General features: G+C 42.5%; 1 protein-coding gene across 1 annotated transcript in view; it reads left to right on the top strand.

Annotated features, from left to right (window-relative positions):
* Positions 1 to 19,007, top strand: part of KMT2C (lysine methyltransferase 2C) — a 199,030-nt gene extending 180,023 nt beyond the window's left edge. Inside the window, exons 48-58 of the mRNA XM_025378764.1 lie at positions 755 to 1,004; positions 2,426 to 2,565; positions 2,999 to 3,106; positions 4,845 to 5,964; positions 7,232 to 7,368; positions 8,660 to 8,802; positions 9,074 to 9,242; positions 14,152 to 14,268; positions 14,680 to 14,753; positions 15,038 to 15,146; positions 17,018 to 19,007. Of these exons, the coding sequence (XP_025234549.1) occupies positions 755 to 1,004; positions 2,426 to 2,565; positions 2,999 to 3,106; positions 4,845 to 5,964; positions 7,232 to 7,368; positions 8,660 to 8,802; positions 9,074 to 9,242; positions 14,152 to 14,268; positions 14,680 to 14,753; positions 15,038 to 15,146; positions 17,018 to 17,110 (2,460 nt within the window). The 3' untranslated portion in view covers positions 17,111 to 19,007. The remainder of the gene's footprint in view (positions 1 to 754; positions 1,005 to 2,425; positions 2,566 to 2,998; positions 3,107 to 4,844; positions 5,965 to 7,231; positions 7,369 to 8,659; positions 8,803 to 9,073; positions 9,243 to 14,151; positions 14,269 to 14,679; positions 14,754 to 15,037; positions 15,147 to 17,017) is intronic.
* Positions 19,008 to 20,589: the final 1,582 nt, after the last annotated feature.

Genomic DNA, 20,589 nt, shown 5'->3' with positions numbered 1-20,589 from the left:
GGCTGGAGTGCAGTGGCACAGTCATAGATCACTGCAGTCTCAAACTTCCTGGGCTGAAGTCATCCTTCTGCTTTAGCCTCTTCAGTAGCTAGGACTACAGGTGTGAGCCGTCATGTCCAGCTCAGAGAAAAACTTCTTTATAACCGTTAACAGAGAAGAAAATTAATGAAAAAGAACTTTATCAACAATAACAGTTTTGCAGAAGCAATAGAAATGTTCTTAAAGTGGCATCTGCTTGTATCAGACACTAGTAATTTGCTGAGGATTTTTTATTTTTTTAACTCTGAATTCTGTGAAGACATTTCAGTAGAGACCAAACTAAAGTCCAATGATGTGATATTTTGGTTATCAACAAAATACAGCAATAGCAAGACCTTTGTCTGTTCTTATGGGTTGTGTCACATTTGGCCAGAGCTGGAGGGAAGCCCATGGAAGTAAGCTTTCTGACCACCTGTGGGAACTGACGGGCCTGTCCGATGTTACAATACCTAAAATAGTTTAATGTGTTCCTAGATATTTAATGTTAATTGGAATCCCTTTAAGAGGATTTCTGTTCATAAATTTTGTTTTTTTTGGATATTGGTTCGTTAGAGCTAATTTTTTTCCTGAGACTCTTTGAGTCTAAATAAAATTTGTTGGATTTTCTTAGAATCTATGTATCATGCAAAGAGGATTTATCCTAAGTGTGTATTTTTCTTCAGTGGTTCACTGTTGCCTTCTGGGTGAATAACACAGCATTTGCATTTGGTTTTAGAACATTAGTAGTGTTGTGGCTGCGTTTTCCGACCTTCTTCACGTCCGAATCCCTAACAGCTATGAGGTTAGCAATGCTCCAGATGTCCCATCCATGGGTTTGGTCAGTAGCCACAGAATCAACCCGGGTTTGGAGTATCGACAGCATTTACTTCTCCGTGGGCCTCCGCCAGGATCTGCAAACCCTCCCAGATTAGTGAGCTCTTACCGGCTGAAGCAGCCTAATGTACCATTTCCTCCAACAAGCAATGGTGAGCTAATGAGCTTTTTGTTAACCCCATATCCATTCCTGATTCAAAAGTTAAGCTTACTCTTTGAGATACCGATTATCTTTTAACTATGGACAGGTAACATGCTGGTGTATAGTCCTTGGTGAACTCTCCATGTGTGGGTGTTCTGTTTTCTGTGGTGTGATTTGACCTCTGGTGCTTTGGCCTGTGTATTCTGTCATGCTGTCACCATGTGGGTGCCAGCCATCTGCGCAGGCTGCCAGAAGTAGCCTGTGATGGGCTTGCCCTCGAGCAGCTTTTGTTCTTCCTGCCTCCCAACCCCCATCCCACTGCTCCTGGGCCACCTGGTACAGATGGAGCTGGCGACCTGACGTGGGTTCTGTTTCCCGTTCTCCACTTTCCATCCTCGCCTCCCTCTTGTTTTACCTCTGCACCAGCTCTACAGGGCCTTTCTCTTCCCACAGAGGTGTTCATGCCTCCCATCTCTGAGAATGGAACAACTTCCTTAGACCAACCATGATGTCGCTTTCCTTCCTGCTTTGCTGGCAGTCTTACAAGCATACTCAGTCCAGGCCCTGGCTTCCTCCTCTTGGCTTCTAGCTGTTTCTGTCACTTTTTCCCTGTTCTTTTTTGCCTTCACACTGCACCTGAATGATGCTTTCTAATTCCTGACCTTCTTATCGTTGGCCTTGGCTCTTTCCTCATTTCTGACTCTGTAAGTCACACTTACTTAAGACTCTTACACATTTATTATTGTATCTTTTTTTTTTTTTTTTGAGACGGAGTCTTGCTCTGTCGCCCAGACTGGAGTGCAGTGGCCGGATCTCAGCTCACTGCAAGCTCTGCCTCCCAGGTTTATGCCATTCTCCTGTCTCAGCCTCCCAAGTAGCTGGGACTACAGGTGCCCGCCACCTCGCCCGGCTAGTTTTTTTTGTATTTTTTAGTAGAGACGGGGTTTCACCGTGTTAGCCAGGATGGTCTCGATCTCCTGACCTCGTGATCCGCCCGTCTCGGCCTCCCAAAGTGCTGGGATTACAGGCTTGAGCCACCGCGCCCGGCCATATTATTGTATCTTTCATAAAATGTTTTTTTACCATCTTAACCTGCAAGCAAAAGTAATATCTGTTTCCCCCTCTGTCTTACTTTGCACTTAGACTGAATTAGTAATCTCTCTTGGCGACTTAGTTTAATTAGATTCTTCTTTTACACTGCCATTGTTTTCCCGGCTATTTGAGAATAGGAATGTTTCTTTATTTCGGCCCTAGTGTCAGATAATTGATTCTGTAACCATTGCTTAAAAGATAAGTTTTTTTAATTAATTAAAGAATAATGTAAAGTTAATGAACCATGTTGTAATGAGTTGATGTTACATAATTTTTCACCATGTGCCACCTTGTGTCATTAGTCAGTTTTAATTACTAACAAAAGTTGATTGCCTTTAGGTCTTTCTGGATATAAGGATTCTAGTCATGGTATTGCAGAAAGCACAGCACTCAGACCACAGTGGTGTTGTCATTGTAAAGTGGTTATTCTTGGAAGTGGTGTGCGGAAATCTTTCAAAGATCTGACCCTTTTGAACAAGGTACTTTGCTATTCCTTTTATGACCCCACCTCCTACCTCCAGCGAAATTGTCCTTGGCAGTGTCTCTTCCAACATCAGAGAGAGACACCACTTATGGTGGTGTGATGGACACATGTTACGGGTGGTGGCATCAGCATATGTTAGACGTGCTTGAGCTGAACACCAAAGACCTACAACAGGCTGTTAAATGGAATATTATGAGGACTACATATTTTAAATAGAGTGAACTGTGGACCACATAGTTTGGTTCTGTACGTTTATTTTCTCCCTAGCTAAATTATCACATGCTAAATATTGGGACATAGTTTTCTTTCTGCTATTAAGGTAAAGAATCACTGTCGCTTTTGAATATAACATAAAAACAATGTATAGATCCTGTTTTTATTAAATTTTGATTTGCTGAGATTCCCACACATTTCTCTTTGCTTTTCAGGATTCCCGAGAAAGCACCAAGAGGGTAGAGAAGGATATTGTTTTTTGTAGTAATAACTGCTTTATTCTTTATTCATCAACTGCACAAGCAAAAAACTCAGAAAACAAGGTGAGATGAGGATAATCTCAGCTGATAACAATGTATAACAAGTGATTTCTGTTCTGGGCATGTGGGAGTGAATAAACAGATGTGTCCCTGCCTTCATGGAGCTCTGTGTGGGAAATCCAAGGCAGATGCTGTCGCGGCAGAGGAGGAGAAGGTGTGGAGAGCCTTGAGTCGTGCTGCCCTTTCAACTTAGTTATTTGACAAAAGTGGGCAGAGTTACTTTTTAAAAGTTAAGTAAATAGAACACTAATACTAAAATCTTTAATTTTACCAGTTTAATATTTTTTTTTTGAGACAGTCTCGTTCTGTCCCACAGGCTGGAGGGCAATGGCACATCTCGGCTCACTGCAGCCTCCGCTTCCCGATTCAAGCGATTCTCCTGCCTCAGCCTCCCGAGTAGCTGGGATTACAGGTGCGCGTCACCATGCCCAGCTAATTTTTGTATTTTTAGTAGAGATGGGGTTTCACCATGTTGGCCAGGCTGGTCTCAACTCCTGACCTTGTGATCCACCCACCTCGGCTTCCCAAAGTGCTGGGATTACAGGTGTGAGCCACGCACCTAGCCATAAATATCTTAATCAGTATTTTAAAATTACTTCTATTGATGTTACCCCGATAGGAAAACCTGTTTAAAGATAAAATTTAAGACTATTTATGTGCATTTTAAGAGAAAACATTTTGCTCACAGTATGGTGAAAGAGGTCTGCTTTACTTAATTTTGTGTAATTTGAGTGTGTCCCACTGAACAGTTGACACAAATGATATGTTTGTAATCATGTTTTGAAGGAAGCTTTTCCTTTACATTATTACTGCCAGTCAGTCCTCCATCCAGGTTATTGCTCTAGTATGTCTTTCACAGAAGAACATTCTGAAGACTTCCTTCTAACAGGTAGTTGTGTATAGTATGCCTGTAATAAAATTCAAGCTATATGACAGATAAATTTAGACCTTAAAATGTATCAGCTTAAATGCAGGGAGGTTTTTTTCACCATATAGTTTAAGTTGATTGCAGTCCCTGCCTGATTTGGTGTGAGGCATGTCTTTTTTCAGGTACCTTGTCAGGATTGGGGCATGTGAAAAGAGGGCAGCCCCCATGGGTTGGTTTTTATTAGTTTATGATATTCTGGATCATAAAGTAAATAAGCTATTGGAGATTTCCTCTCAGCTCAACTCTTTCAGCAGCCAGATCAGAGCTGAGAAGCCTCAGAGAAAAGTTAATATGATCCATTTGTTGACAGGGGCTCTTTCCCTTTCTCTGACATTTACACCAGTTGATTAAGCCTGAGATTAACAGATGTGAATTTTAGAGAGGAGATAAGCTCTCAAGAAGTGATGTTGCAGCATTCTTATTTGGTTAAACAAAAAACACTGTTCCGCTGTACAAATTATATTAGTTCTTCTGAAAGCATTGTGGTTTTTTTCTTTCTTTCTTTCTTTTTCTGGTTTTAATATAGTTAGAAAGGGGATTGTCCCAGAAAGTATAAGAACAGAATATTCTCCAGAATTATGGCTTTGTGGAAAAGGCCTGGAAAGGATGCAGCACAGCTGCCGTCACCCGTTCTCTATCCCTGTGCACCTTAGAGCATGGTCAGTTTCTGCGATGCGTGAGCCCCAGCACTTACTGCTGACTCTCCCTCAGGTCACACATCCTCTTCAGTCATACTGCTCAGTTTCTTAACAAGAATTGCTTTTCGGGCTTGTGAATTATTTTTCTTTGTCATGGTTTCTTTCTGTTGCCCAGGAATCCATTCCTTCATTGCCACAATCACCTATGAGAGAAACGCCTTCCAAAGCATTTCATCAGTACAGCAACAACATCTCCACTTTGGATGTGCACTGTCTCCCCCAGCTCCAGGAGAAAGCTTCTCCCCCTGCCTCACCGCCTATCGCCTTCCCTCCTGCTTTTGAAGCAGCCAAAGTAGAGGCCAAGCCAGATGAGCTGAAGGTAACAGTCAAGCTGAAGCCTCGGCTAAGAACTGTGCATGGTGGGTTTGAAGACTGTAGGCCGCTGAATAAAAAATGGAGAGGAATGAAATGGAAGAAGTGGAGCATTCATATTGTAATCCCTAAGGGGACATTTAAACCACCTTGTGAGGATGAAATAGATGAATTTCTAAAGAAATTGGGCACTTCCCTTAAACCTGATCCTGTGCCCAAAGACTATCGGAAATGTTGCTTTTGTCATGAAGAAGGTGATGGATTGACAGATGGACCAGCAAGGCTACTCAACCTTGACTTGGATCTGTGGGTCCACTTGAACTGCGCTCTGTGGTCCACGGAGGTCTATGAGACTCAGGCTGGTGCCTTAATAAATGTGGAGCTAGCTCTGAGGAGAGGCCTACAAATGAAATGCGTCTTCTGTCACAAGACAGGTGCCACTAGTGGATGCCACAGATTTCGATGCACCAACATTTATCACTTTACTTGCGCCATTAAAGCACAATGCATGTTTTTTAAGGACAAAACTATGCTTTGCCCCATGCACAAACCAAAGGGAATTCATGAGCAAGAATTAAGTTACTTTGCAGTCTTCAGGAGGGTCTATGTTCAGCGTGATGAGGTGCGACAGATTGCTAGCATCGTGCAACGAGGAGAACGGGACCATACCTTTCGCGTGGGTAGCCTCATCTTCCACACAATCGGTCAGCTGCTTCCACAGCAGATGCAAGCATTCCATTCTCCTAAAGCACTCTTCCCTGTGGGCTATGAAGCCAGCCGGCTGTACTGGAGCACGCGTTACGCCAACAGGCGCTGCCGCTACCTGTGCTCCATTGAGGAGAAGGACGGGCGCCCGGTGTTTGTCATCAGGATTGTGGAACAAGGCCATGAAGACCTGGTTCTAAGTGACATCTCACCTAAAGGTAACGTCTGCCATTCACATGCTGTGCAGACTACTTACTCTGATGTCAGGCTAACGAATGCATTTTGTCAGTTTTTCATGTTTGTCTCGTGTTCATTTTATATTTTATAATGTGTATTTTTCATTTACAAATGCCAGTCTTCTTTGTGTTCTCACACCTTGCTCTCTCTGCTATACAGTTGTCTAAAGACTTTCATTGTCAATATATCTTTGAACATAAGAGTTGGTGAAGTAAATCTGAGAATGATTTGTAGATAAAGGTTGCCTGTCATTTGCATTGGGAACCTCCTTTTTCCTTTTTTTTTTTTTTTTGAGATGGAGTTTCTCTCTATTTGCACAGGCTGGCCTGCAATGGTGCGATCTCAGCTCCCTGCAACCTCCACCTCCCGGGTTCAAGCGATTCTCCTGCCTCAGCCTCCCGAGTAGCTGGGATTACAGGCATGCACCACTATGCCCAGCTAATTTTTGTATTGTTAGTAGTTTTTAATTTTGTATTTTTAGTATTTTAGGGGTTTCACCATGTTGGCCAGGCTGGTCTCAAACTCTTGACCTCAGGTGATCCACCTGCCTCAGCCTCCCAAAGTGCTGGGATTACAGACGTGAGCCACTGCACCCCGCGGGGACCCCCTTTTTCTTAAAGTCAGCTTCTAGAAGGCAGGAATGACATCTAAACCATACTGTATACATTGTCTTATCTTAGCATCAGATATTACTTCAGTTTAGAGATGGAAATTAAACACTTAGTCTGGACCTCTGTGGTTAAGTCTAGATTGCCACTTTTGCTTATGTAGAAAGTACACAAACAAAATTATGTAGAGCTGCTTTCTTAAGTTTAGCACTTAAAAAAAAAAGTCTGAAAATGCTCTAAAGATAATTCCAAAGAAGATATCAATTTAACATTTTAAATCTGAGGGGAAAGGAACATACCTATAGACATTACCAATTAGACTAATCATTTTATAATCTGATATGTTATATGGCCAGTATGAAAGTAATGAACTGTTTGCATGAATTTCAGTTATATTAAATTTTTCCACTTTAATGTCCTTAATCTATTATTTTCTCCAAAATTTAGGTCTTTAAAATAAATCGCTGCCATTTAATAAACAGATTCATTAGATTATTACCAAACAGACTTATTAGATTATTGCCCAACAGGATTTTTTTGGAAATTAGTAAATCTTTGTGAGTGGTTATTCTTCATTTTGCTCTTGTTTTTTATACTGTATCCTATTTCCCATAAAAATTATGTTTTTGTCCCTATGTAGGTGTCTGGGATAAGATACTGGAGCCTGTGGCATGTGTGAGAAAAAAGTCTGAAATGCTCCAGCTTTTCCCAGCATATTTAAAAGGAGAGGATCTGTTTGGCCTGACCGTCTCTGCAGTGGCACGCATAGCAGAATCAGTGAGTGTCTTGGTCAGGCTTTGAGGTTGGAATTGCTTTCCTAATTCAGTGTGACCTCTTGAACACATGCTGTAACATTTATGGCACTCTTCAGAAAGTGACGTAGCCTGTGGATTAACCCGTTTGTCTTAGAGGAAACAAGGCATTGGTGATTTATCGGGAGAACTCAGTACGTGGTATTCACCCAGTGAGGTAGTTAACAAACTTAAGGTTCTTTTCCAGGCTGGAGGCAAGCAGGGGTGAAGGACACCAGGCTTGTCACATCTTCTGGGTGTGCTGGATGGGTGAGGACACTCTCCTCTTCCCTTGCCTTTCTAAAGTTGCTCCCACCTCAGAATGTCAGTGTGCCCATTTCCTGACACTAGGTATTTATGGCCACTCTCCTGCCCTCTTCCTAGGGTGAAGTCACTAGAGGGCAGTAGATGGCAGCAGCACTGATTTATGTCCTCTGACATCTCTTTGCTTAAAAGATTACAAGCCTGTTTGGCAGTGAGTCTAACTGAACCACATCTACACAATAGTTTTAGAAAATTGTATGATTCTAAGGCATTGTTTTCAAGAATAAAAATATCATTGGTGTGTTTTCTTTGGAGAAGCAGAGGAAACCCCAAAAGCCACTGAGTAATGTGCCTAATTGTTTTCTTTGGAATGGCCCTGCCTAAATGATGCTTATCTTTTATGACTGTAGAGAAATAAATTTCACAAGCAATGTCTTCCAGAAAAGACGTTTAACATGTAAATTACTTTGAGTAAACCTTGAGTTAACACCTGTGCTCTGTGTTCCCAGGACATGGAGAGTGACAACCTCATCATATCAAAGTCAAGTTGAAAGAAGTGAGAAATGATCAAGAAAGAAACCTTATACATGATTTTTAAGCTATTCTTAATTGTAAAATTCCAGACAGAGATAGAAAAGTTGGCATTAATCCAGGTGAAAGAACTAAATGCGAATCACTACATGCCCTGTGTTGTGGGTATTGGAATAGGCAGACCCTGAAATCACACAAGCGTGTACATTGGTCAGCCAGTGTTTGTTGCATGGGCTAATCTTTTTCTTCAAGGAGCATTTGGCAGGTTTACCTAAGTGTGGCTTTGAAACTGAATTTGCTTACTCATATTTAAGTAGATCTACCTGCAGGCTGATAGTGTGAACATAAGCTAGAAGACCATTTTAGTATCGAGGAAAATGTTGACGAGTTATTTCTGCCATGGGCCATCCTTTGACCAGCTTGAGATTGTCTGTAGTCGCCATCAGATGGGTTGACTTTGTGTCTACTTTGCTTCTTTTCAGCTACCTGGGGTTGAGGCATGTGAAAACTATACCTTCCGATACGGCCGAAATCCTCTCATGGAACTTCCTCTTGCCGTTAACCCCACAGGTTGTGCCCGTTCTGAACCTAAAATGAGTGCCCATGTCAAGAGGTTTGTGTTAAGGTATTTTGTTTTAACTTCACATAGTACAGCCCAGGGTTTCTAGGCGTATTAGTGGTTTCTTGTGCTTGATTTGTCTGCTGCTTACAAACCCTGCTGTCTGGCTGTGTATGTGCCCAATTACATAAGAGAACTCGCCGTGTGTCTCTGCTAGGCAGCTTTCCATGTATGTTTCTGTCAGTAAGAATTTGAATTAACCTGGTTTTAGGCATTACTCAGAGGTATCTTCAGTTTTCCTTTTATTTTTTTCCTGTTGATATGCCATTGTCTGCAGGCCTCACACCTTAAACAGCACCAGCACCTCAAAGTCATTTCAGAGCACAGTCACTGGAGAACTGAACGCACCTTATAGTAAACAGTTTGTTCACTCCAAGTCCTCGCAGTACCGGAAGATGAAGACTGAATGGAAATCCAATGTGTATCTGGCACGGTCTCGGATTCAGGTGAAGAAATACTTTGTGTACAGGAAGTGGAGAGACAGGGTAGAGTCTAGCAGTCTGAAGCTGTTGACGTCCAGTATGTGAAAATGATTTCACATAGCTGCGCGGACAGAAACCTGTTTCCAAAATCACTTCACATCCTGTCCCTTCATAACACGAGGGGTTTAATCTGTAGTCTTGGAACTTAGTGATTGGCTTCCCCAAATGGAAAGCAGACCAGTGGAATCCACATCTTTGCATCTTGTTGAGAGCTCCTGGGAGGCAGGTAGCATTGTAATTTGCACACTCTGGATTTGTGGAGTGCTCAGTAGAGCTGTTTCAAGCACTTCAGAGAAATACAAATGAAAATATTTTCAAAAGGTACACCCATTTTGGAAGTTACCTTATCTTTTGGAAGCTACTGTTTCATGAAATCATTGCACGTTTTTTGGTAGACTGTGGACTGTCTTACAAGTAAGGCCATGTATAGGCTGAGCATTTGAGTTTACACCTATAGTCCATACTTTCTGAGTTGCAGACCCAAATATCCAAATGCCTGTTCAGCATTTTTCTCCTTGGATGTCTCAGAATGGAATTACAAAGCTCTTACTTTGTCACACTTGTCCAGCTCCTAAACCCCGCCATCCTACAGGCTCCTTGGATTACTCAGTGATGTCACCATTTGTGTACGTTGGTCTCAGTACCCCCAGATTAAACCTAAAGCATCATCAAGTTCTGTTTTCTCCTAAAAATTCCCTCAGATCCACTCTTAGGTTCCCAGCCCTATCTTGATCCACATCTCACTTACCTGTACCACTCCAGGCCTGGCTGTCTCCTCCCATCCAGTTCCTTCTCAGCAGCCAGGGAAATACCTTTACCATATAAATTGGATCAGCATTCCTTTGTCTATATTCATTCAGATTCTTGTTCCTTTGTCGGAACCCTTTTACTCCTCACTAGATGTTTGTAGGATCTTCTCTGTATTGATATTTGGACATTTCACGGAACTATGCCTCAGTGAAGGTCTTTTTATTGATTGCTTTCCTCCCTTGATGAGCCCTTTCAACCTGGAGCATCGTGACCTTCTGTCTGAGAAATGTGTTTTGTGTTCATTCTTTTGCAAGTTCTGCCCCTCTGTTCCCTCTGTGTTTGCACGAAGACCCCTGAGATTCAGGATCTTGAAGTGTGGACCTGAGACTAGAAGCAGCAGCATCACCCAGGGAGCTTGTTAGGACGTACAGGTTTGGGGCCCAGCCCAGCCTTACTGAATCCAGCTCTGGAGGTGGGGCCCCCTGGATGCCAGAGAATAATGTGTCTTATATCCTTTCTCCCCTTCTGTTTTTGGTTTCCTCGTCTCTCTGTTCTTTCTGAGACTTCCTCTACTTTATCTGCTAATCTTTCTTGTCCATTTTTAAAGATGAGCTACGAGCCCTTTCTGCTCTTGATCTTGATGTTTGGCATTCTGTTTGTACGTGATGAGTGGAGTATCTTTGTTTTTTCTCTGCTGTTGCCCCTTTCTGTTGAGCCTTTCTCGGATTCTGTAGGTGAATTAGTGCTTTGCCTCTCCTCCTTCCAGTTGTAGCTTTCTCCTGCTAAGTCAATTACTTTTCATTTTAAATAGTCCATTCACTCTTACACCCATTCGTGTTCTTGAGGAATGTGCTTTTACTGTGATTTTAGTGGATATCTTAACTGTGTTCAACCTGTCATCTTGAACCTGAAGCATTTTTGAGAGCTCTGGTTTCTGTCTGTTCACTCATTTCATCCTGCCAGCCTCCCATCTGCCCACCTCCCTGGGGATCCCGTGGATGATCTAATACATATCCTGTTTTTCTGTGCTAATATCTTAGAAATATATACACTTTTATGTACATATATAAAAATGGAATCATGTTATATTTCTTTTTCTCCATCTTCCTTTTCTCCGTAATACTCAGAGGTCCCTCTGCATCAACTGAGGTAGCTTCATGTCATTCTCTTGAATGGTGATGTTCCATAGTGTTGATGAACTGCAGTTAAACCATTGCACTACTATGGTGTTTATAATTTTTCTCATAACAAACTGTTGCTATATCTTGTACAAATATCAAAATGAATTAATAGTTCACTCCTATGGGCTATATTCCCAAAAGTAAGGTTTCTGTGTAAAAGTGTGTGAACTTTTCATTTCAATAGATATTGCCGCTTTTCTAACAAGGCCCTCGTTGCACACCTCTTCTGCAGCATGTGAGGCTGTTTTCTCGTTTCCCATTTGTGGTTGGTGTTACTATTTTTTTGTTCAGTTGGCCTGATAAATATAGATTGATGTTGTTACCTTAATTGAATAGGCAGCTCTTCATGTCGGCCATTTGGATTTGCTTTCCTAGGAATTGCATATTCATATCCTTTGTCCATTTTTCAATTTGTAGCAGTTTACACTGTTCAGAATTTTCCCCTGCAAAATACCCTTTGCCTACCAGCAAGTGTGACATCTTTTTTCTTGTAAAAGTTAATGTTTATATAGACAGACATACATAATTTTCTATTGCATCTAGTCTTGGTCAAGACCCGAGATCGTATATGTATTGTAGAGTTTTTCTTGCATAAAATTTTTAAAATATAATTTCATTTTCTTCCATTGGATAACCAATTGTTGAAGGGCCATTTAGAAGTAACCCACTCATATTTAACCGATTTATTTTCTTCTTTTTTGAGACAGGGTCTCAGTCTGTCACCCAGGCTGGAGTGCAGTGGTGCAATCTCAGCTCCCTGCAGCTTTGATCTCGCGGGCTCAAGCAATCCTCTTACCTCAGCCTCCTGAGAACCTAGGGCTACAGGCTCACACCACGATACTTGGCTAATTTTTTAAAAATATTTTTTTAGAGATGGGGTTTTGCTGTGTTGTCCAGGCTGGTCTTGAACTCCTGAACTCAAGCAATTCACCTGCCTTGGCCTCCCAAAGGGCTGGGATTACAGGCATGAGCTCCCATGGCTGGCCGAATTTTTTTTTTTTTTGAGTCTGAGTCTTGCTCTGTCACCCAGGCTGAAGTGCAGTGGCATGATCTCGGCTCACTGCAACCTCTGCCTCCCAGGTTCAAGCGATTCTTCTGCCTCAGCCTCCCAAGTAGCTGGGACCACAGGTGTGCACTACCATGCCCGGCTAATTTTTTTTTTTTTTTTTTTTTCTTTTAAAATAGAGACAGGGTTTCACCATATTGGCCAGGCTGGTCCTCAAACTCCTGACCTTGTGACCCACCCACCTGGCCTCCCACAGTGCTGGTATTACCGGTGTGAGCCACCGCGCCCAGCCTTTTTCTTCTTCTTTTAACCCCACAAAATCTAGACTATAAACTGAATGTTAATACCAGTTACTACTATATGTTAAATTTTCATATATGCAGGGATCTATTTCTCTTTTCTGAGATAGAGTCTTACTCTGTCACCCAGGCTGGAGTGCAGTGGTGCCATCTCAGCTCACTGCAGCCTCCGCCTCCCAGATTAAAGCAATTATCATGCCTCAGCTTCTGGAGCCTCGCTCTGTCGCCCAGGCTGGAGTGCAGTGGCATGATCTCAGCTCACTGCAACCTCTGCCTCTAGGACTCAAGCAATTCTCTTGCCTCAGCCTCCCTGGTAGCTAGGATTACAGGCACGCACCACCATGCCCAAGTAATTTTTGTATTTTTAGTAGAGACGGGGTTGCATCGTGTTGGCCAGGCTGGTCTTGAACCCCTGACCTCAAGGGATCCACCTGCCTTGGCTTCCCAAAGTGCTGGGATCATAGGTGTGAGCCACTGCGCCTGGCCTATTTGGAATCTCTTCATTTCCACTGATCTTGTTTGTTCTGAAACCACACTATATTGATCTCCATACACACTAAGTGTGTTACCGGGTTCATTCACTTGTGAGTTGTATCTGGAGTAGAACAGATAACCAAAGATGACTGTTCAGAGGGTAAGTCAGTCACATGGCTCTTCCCACCGTGTGCTCCCGGATGTGCTTCATGAGGACGCAGCTGGGGCAGCACATGGTCCTAGGAATTCCGACTAGAATGCAGTTGATTGCTACATTCTAGAATTCAGTTCAGTTCTAGAATTGCATTCCAGTCTAGTACTTCTGATTCAGTTGCATCTAGTCTAGTACATCTAGTCTAGTACTTTTGCATTCAGTTGCCTTCTAGTCGGAATTAAGAGCAAAAACCCAAAATTGGGACAAGAAAATACAACTGTGTGGGAAAGACCCACAGTTTTTTAGTATGTTTCTCTACAAGCAGTGCTACCAACCTAAAATAGTGCACCTAGCAGGCCACCAGCACGGGAGTACAAGCTGCGCAGTGAGAGCTGCTTCCATTTCAGCCATTTCAGACTTCTTTCCCAGGCTCAGAATTTTGTATTAGTGAAAAATCTGCCTTCGCCAAGAGCTTCATTTGTTTCCAACGTTCCTGGTATTTACAGCAGAGTGACGTTTCCTGTGTCTGCTCTTTGCCCTGGCTCCTGGGAAACTCAGATACTATTTACAGTATCAGTGATTGGTTATAGTTAGCCCGATTTCTGTGTTATTAAATTTATTATGTCTTTTTTGAAATAGTATTGGGGTAAAATAAACACCACAAGTCAATAAGCTTATTTAGTTGGTGGGAACTCAGCTGTCTAATCTGGAAGATTAGATAGTCTAATACGTAAGACAGCTAAGCCACAGTATTTGTACATAAACCCTAAGAATTTAGTGCTAAAAAAGACATAGGAAGAAGCTAGTGATGGCCTAGTTTTAAGTAGTAAAAATGTCCAATTTTTTAAATTTCAGAAAATAGCATATTCAAAAATGATTTGAGTTCAAGTGAAACTTCAGTATGGCTTCTAATAAGACCCAAGGGTAAAACCTTTGTATGAGAAAGAGAAAATAGATTTGTTGTCAAATAAATTGGAAGTATATAAACACTTTTTTTTTTTTTTTTAAGGGGCTGGGCCTGTATGCTGCTAGAGACATTGAGAAGCACACCATGGTCATTGAGTATATCGGGACTATCATTCGAAATGAAGTAGCAAACAGAAAAGAGAAACTTTATGAGTCTCAGGTAGGTGTCTGGACCCTGCGATTGTATAAACAGCACCATCGCCCTCTCCCTTTCTCCATGCCAACCAAACACCCTGAAAGGCAGAATGAAGCCTGTCATGCTGCATCCAGCTTCAAACAAAAGCAATATCTGTATATTATTGTATTTTTATCAGTTTTCTCTCTTTCAAGTGGTGTTATGGTTTACTCTGATAGATAACTATAAATTAATGATCCTGGCTTCACACACAACCTGCTGATTTCATGCTTTCCATTTGTGCCATGTAAATGTTATCTGTGCCTAATAGAATATCCACAGTAAGGGTGATCAGGGTGCCGTTCCGTTCAGTTTCGACTGAGTCCTCCTGGTGTGGATAGGAACACAGAGGGGAGTTTCAGATCGACATTGATGACTGCCTGACTTTTCCCTCAGAACCGTGGTGTGTACATGTTCCGCATGGATAACGACCACGTGATTGACGCGACACTCACAGGAGGGCCTGCAAGGTGAGGCAGCAAGGGACCTGATGGGGAGTGCTTTTGCTCAGGGGGCCAGTGCTGGGGGCAGTGAACGCTGAAGCCAGGAGAAAGGCTGTCACTACAGGCTGGCAGCGATTAAAAATTCAGAGCAAATGAGTTTTGAGCAGTTTTAGTTAAATTTTGTATTTGTACTTCCTCTAATGGGCAAATAGAAATTTAATTAGCAAAAACTGTTTTCTCAATAAATGGAAAGTTTTAAAACCTGCTTCTAGCTGTTCTACAATGTAGTTTTCTGACATGGTGGCTTGCAGGTATATCAACCATTCATGTGCACCTAATTGTGTGGCTGAAGTGGTGACTTTTGAGAGAGGACACAAAATTATCATCAGCTCCAATCGGAGAATCCAGAAAGGAGAAGAGGTAAGATCTGAGAGATTGTGTCTGCCATGTCGTTTAGATCCTGGGTGAATAGTTTCCTCCTGACACAGGTAACTTGCTCACTTGTTTCCCAATTCTTTGTTGTGATAAAAACTGTCTCTATAGTAGGCCAGATGTTCCCACCCTGTAGTATTTCACCCTTCAGGCATTCCAGTTCCACCTTCTTCCACATGGCAGCTCTGTAAGCATTTGCTGTCACCTCCCCCTTCCTTTCTGTGCCATGGGTTCAGCATCCGCGTGGCACCCAGGTGGTACCATTTCTGTGTGCCATAGGATCCTTCTTTATCCCCTTAACCTGGACAGTTTGGCAGCGTCCCCTCTCTAAAGAGCATCCCCGTCCATCTCCACGAGGGCCGTGGCTCCTGGGATGGCGCTGTTGGGCTATGGGCGGATGGCGCTGTTGGGCTATGGGTGGCAAATCTGGGCAGCTGTGCTGCTGAGAATTGTGTGCTCACGCTGGCGATCAGTGCATGCTTAACCAAGTGCTCACAACCACACATTCTCCAGCAGTCCAGGTGTGTGTTGTCTTCAAAATGCCGAGTGCCACGCTTGCCATTTGTCTCTGTGCTCTCAGAGGAGACTCTGGTCCAGCATCTCACCCGTTGGGATTATCATTGGCCTTAATTGCTGCATTTGTTTCCCAACTTGGTCTTTCCCATCATGATTCAGGTACCTTGGTTCTGGAATTGCCTACTGAGCAGCAGGCTTGGCTTCTGTAGGGAACGTCCCGCATTTGGGGAGTGACGCACCTGAGTGACTTGACTTTGTTGGTGCTCCTATCCCTTCATGGGATTCTATCTGTATTTTGGGTCTTTGTGGAATCTCCTTTCTTAAGAATAAGGATCTGACTAGACCCAAGGCCCATTATACATCTCAAAGTAACGTGTAAATGAGACCGGGTGTGGGAGCCCTGGCATGGTGCCAGTAACCGATGGCTACTATGGTGGTCAGAAGAGACTCAGCTGAGCCCAGGGCCGCCTGCCCCCTTCCTACTTGAATATTCTTGAGTCAATAGTTTAATCTGAGCCCCTATTTTATCTTCTGCAAGACGGAGAAGATGATGTCCTTACCAGTTTCCTGTAAGGACAAGGACTCAGCAGATACCTGAAAGAAAGCAGTGGAATCATTGCCAAGAACAGCTACTCAATAAACATGGTTTCTTTCCTTTCTGTGTAGAAGGTCTTTCCAGCAAGTGTTCTAGAATAATTTCAATCAGAAGAGACCTAGAAATTATTGGTCCTCCCCTTCATTTCGCAGCGCCGGGTCTCTCTGGGGTGGTGGGGGTTGCAGGGGCCACGCAGTGAGGCTTGTACCGTGGGACTCATGCACACTCTCACCTACCTTGGTTGGTCTGAGATGTTCATTTGGTGACCTCTAAATAGAAAGACATCCTTTTAGTCTTGAGTGTGGAAAAATGAAAGAGGAAAAACAGTGTTAGCTGGCAAAGGCAGTTCCTCTCACCCAGACTTGCATGCCCCATTCAGCAAATGAGGGGAGGTGAAAGCCTCCTGGGTTTAGGGAGAGGGGCAGGAAAGCAGCTGCCCTTCCCGTCCCCTCCATCCACCTGCAGGGACAGCATTATGAGAAGTCACAGAAATACCGCTTTCTCCGGTTAGGCTCCCCTTTCTCAGATCTGGCTGTTTGAAAATACTGCCTCCCTCATGTCCTCTGTGCACGCGCAGGGTCTCTTTTCAGGGTTCCCCCAGGGTCCCATGGAACCTCAACAAATCAGGTCTTCCTTAATTTACATCTGTTTTGTTTGCTGGTTTTAAAATGCAAGAGAGATGGAGGAGGCAGAAACGCCATTTCCTTCCTTGCTGTCCTTTCTTACCCTGTGTCTTTGCCGTGGGCAGCTCTGCTATGACTATAAGTTTGACTTTGAAGATGACCAGCACAAGATTCCGTGTCACTGTGGAGCTGTTAACTGCCGGAAGTGGATGAACTGAAATGCATTCCTTGCTATCTCAGCGGGCGGCTTGTCCCTAGGAAGAGGCGATTCAACACACCATTGGAATTTTGCAGACAGAAAGATATTTTTGTTTTCTGTTTTATGACTTTTTGAAAAAGCTTCTGGGAGTTCTGATTTCCTCAGTCCTTTAGGTTAGAGCAGCGCCAGGAGGAAGCTGACGGAGGCAGCGCTCCTGAAGTGGCCGAGGTGAAACAGAATTACAGAACAGTCCAGCACTTTGCTTTCTTTTCTTTTCCTTTTCTTTCTTTTTTTGTTTGTTTTTTTTCCCCTTGTGGGTGGGTTTCGTAGTTTTGGTTTTTTAGTCTCACTAAGGAGAAACTTTTACTGGGGCAAAGAGCCGATGGCTGCCCTGCCCCGGGCGGGGGCCTTCCTATGAATGTAAGACTGAAATCACCAGCGAAGGGGACAGAGAGTGCTGGCCACGGCCTTATTAAAAAGGGGCAGGCCCTCTAACTTCAAAATGTTTTTAAATAAAGTAGACACCACTGAACAAGGAATGTACTGAAATGACTTCCTTAGGGATAGAGCTAAGGGATAATAACTTGCACTAAATACATTTAAATACTTGATTCCATGAGTCAGTTTATTGTAGTTTTTGATTTCTGTAAAATAAGAGAAACTTTTGTATTTATTATTGAATAAGTGAATGAAGCTATTTTTAAATAAAGTTAGAAGAAAGCCAAGCTGCTGCTGTTCCCTGCAGAACTAACAAACCTGTTACTTTGTACAGATATGTAAATATTTTGAGAAAAAATACAGTATAAACATAGTTATTGACCAAATGCTACCAGGCTCTGCAGCGGCTCGGGTGCTTATAAAATGTTCATAGGGATGTTACAATATAATTTTGTGTTATAAAATATGCCATTATAATTATGTAATAACCAAAATTTCAACCTAGAGTGTTTGGGGTTTTTTGGAAACTGCAGTCTATTAGTACTTAATGGTTTTATACACCTTCCTTCTGACAGAGCAGGGCGTATGCTACAACTTTTATAGCTGTTTTGGTAATTTAAACTAATTTTTTCATATTATATTGTTGCATCCCTACTTCTTCAGTCAGGTTTTTTTGTGCTTACAATTTGTGATAACTGTGAATAACTGCTTAAAAATACACCCAAATGGAGGCTGAATTTTTTCTTCAGCAAAAGTAGTTTTGATTAGAACTTTGTTTCAGGCCATAGAGAATCATGTAAACATAATAGGATCATGTAGCAGAAACTTAAATCTAACCCTCTAGCCTTCTATTTAACACAAAAATTTGAAAAAGTAAAAAAAAAAAAAAAAGAGGAGATGTGACTATGCTTACAGCTGCAGGACTCTGGCAATAGGGTTTTTGGAAGATGTAATTTTAAAATGTGTTTGTATGAACTGTTTGTTTACATTTCTTTAATAAAAAAAAACACTGTTTTGTGTTTGCTTGTAGAAACTTAATCAGCATTTTGAACCAGGTTAGCTTTTTATTTTGTACTTAAAATTCTGGTACTGACACTTCACAGGCTAAGTATAAAATGAAGTTTTGTGTGCACAATTCAAGTGGACTGTAAACTGTTGGTATATTCAGTGATGCAGTTCTGAACTTGTATATGGCATGATGTATTTTTATCTTACAGAATAAATCAATTGTATATATTTTTCTCTTGATAAATAGCTGTATGAAATTTGTTTCCTGAATATTTTTCTTCTCTTGTACAATATCCTGACATCCTACCAGTATTTGTCCTACCGGGTTTTTGTTGTTTTCTGTTCTGTATAATAGTATCTAATGTTGGCAAAAATTGAATTTTTTGAAGTATACAGAGTGTTATGGGTTTTGGAATTTGTGGACACAGATTTAGAAGATCACCATTTACAAATAAAATATTTTACATCTATAAGAGCTGCCTAGAGCTTCTGTGTTAACTCCTCATGTTCAGATTTGAGCTCTTAAATTGATGATTGAAGTTCACTGACCATCTGATATATCTTTCACAATGAGAGTGTTGAGGTAATCAACTTGGTTCTCTTAGATTTTCAAAAGTTTAGATGTAAATTCGTTATTCAATCTAATTATGACACTTTTTCTTCCCTTCAACTGAATAAAGAAGGGAACTGCTGTATCTTTCTAGGGTGTTTACCAAATTCAGAATATCCTTGGTGCCTTGTTCAAAGCCTATTTTTGTTTAATTGGTAAGTTTAGTCTTGGTTATATTGTGGGTTTTTCTTTCTTTCTTTCTTTCTTTTTTTTTTTCTTTTTTTTTTTTTTTTGAGGCAGCTTGTCAGACTTATTCTATGTGGTAGACTTTCTATCATATTGAATTATTTGACATATTAAATGTAAAGGGGTTAAAAAAAAAACTGCTCAGAATCCCCTTTAGTTTCTAGGACAGATTTTTAACTTGGACTTGACAAACACTAAAATAGCAAGCATTCTTAGTCCACCATGGAGCTTGCCTTCTAGTAAGGGGAATGGACAAAAACAGGTGACTGTTTTAGATGGGAGGTGGGCTGGGAGTCCCATGGGGGCATTCCTAAGGAGGTGACATTTAAGCAAGACCTGAAGGATGAAGAGGAGCTGGCCTCAGGAGCGTGGCAGAGGCTTGCCTGGCAGAGGGGACAACTCATGCCGGAGCCTTGAGATCTGAAAGAGGCTGATGCCACCAGTAACTGAAAGGCAGGTATGGCTGGGACAGAGTGGCAAGACGTGAGATGAGAGAAAAGCAAGGGTGAGTGGCTCAGGTTCAGCTCGCCTGGGTCAGCAGGAAGCCACTGCCGGACGGTGCTGAGTTCCCACTTCACAGAGGCGACGTGCTGCCCAGAAGAGGCAGCCTGCCTGTGGGCACCAGCATGTGTACAGAGGCTGAGTGGGCTCCGCACGAGTCCCAGGAGCAGCGAGGGGTGCCCTGGGCTGGGCGATGGTCACGACAGGCAGCAGTTGAGGCGTTTTGCATGTAGATTGCTCAACAATTTTCCATTTCAAAACCGCCTTGTCTCCGTCTCTCCTCAGCTCCTCCTATCCTCCTCCTTTGGGCCCCATGTCATTGGAGGCTGCACTGCCCTCTGTCCTAGTCACCAAGCAGAAACACACTTAGTCTGATGTGGTGTCCAGTGCAGCAGATGATCATCTGGCCATTAGGGTTTCCTGTCCCTGGTGGCAGTGGCGGCCACTGTCTCTGAAATTCCCTCCAGCCCCTGCTGGTGGAGCAGCACCCTTTCTTGGCTTTCTTCCCACATTGCTGCTTTAATCTTTTCCCTCTACCCCATTCTTTTTTCATCATAAAGGCATGTATTTAATAGTAATCTGAAAAACAGCCTTCGAGAGGCCAAGGTGGGAGCATCACTGAGGCCAGGAGTTCAAGACCAGCCTGGGCAACATAGTGAGACCCGTTCTCTATAAAAAATCAAAACATTAGCCAGGTGAGGTTGTGTGCACCTGTAATCCCAGCTACTTGGGAGGCTGAGGCAGGAGGGTCACTT

Source organism: Theropithecus gelada, chromosome 3 (assembly GCF_003255815.1).
Source record: "Theropithecus gelada isolate Dixy chromosome 3, Tgel_1.0, whole genome shotgun sequence".
NCBI classification, from domain to species: domain Eukaryota; kingdom Metazoa; phylum Chordata; class Mammalia; order Primates; family Cercopithecidae; genus Theropithecus; species Theropithecus gelada.
This window is presented reverse-complemented; position numbering and strand designations above follow the sequence as displayed.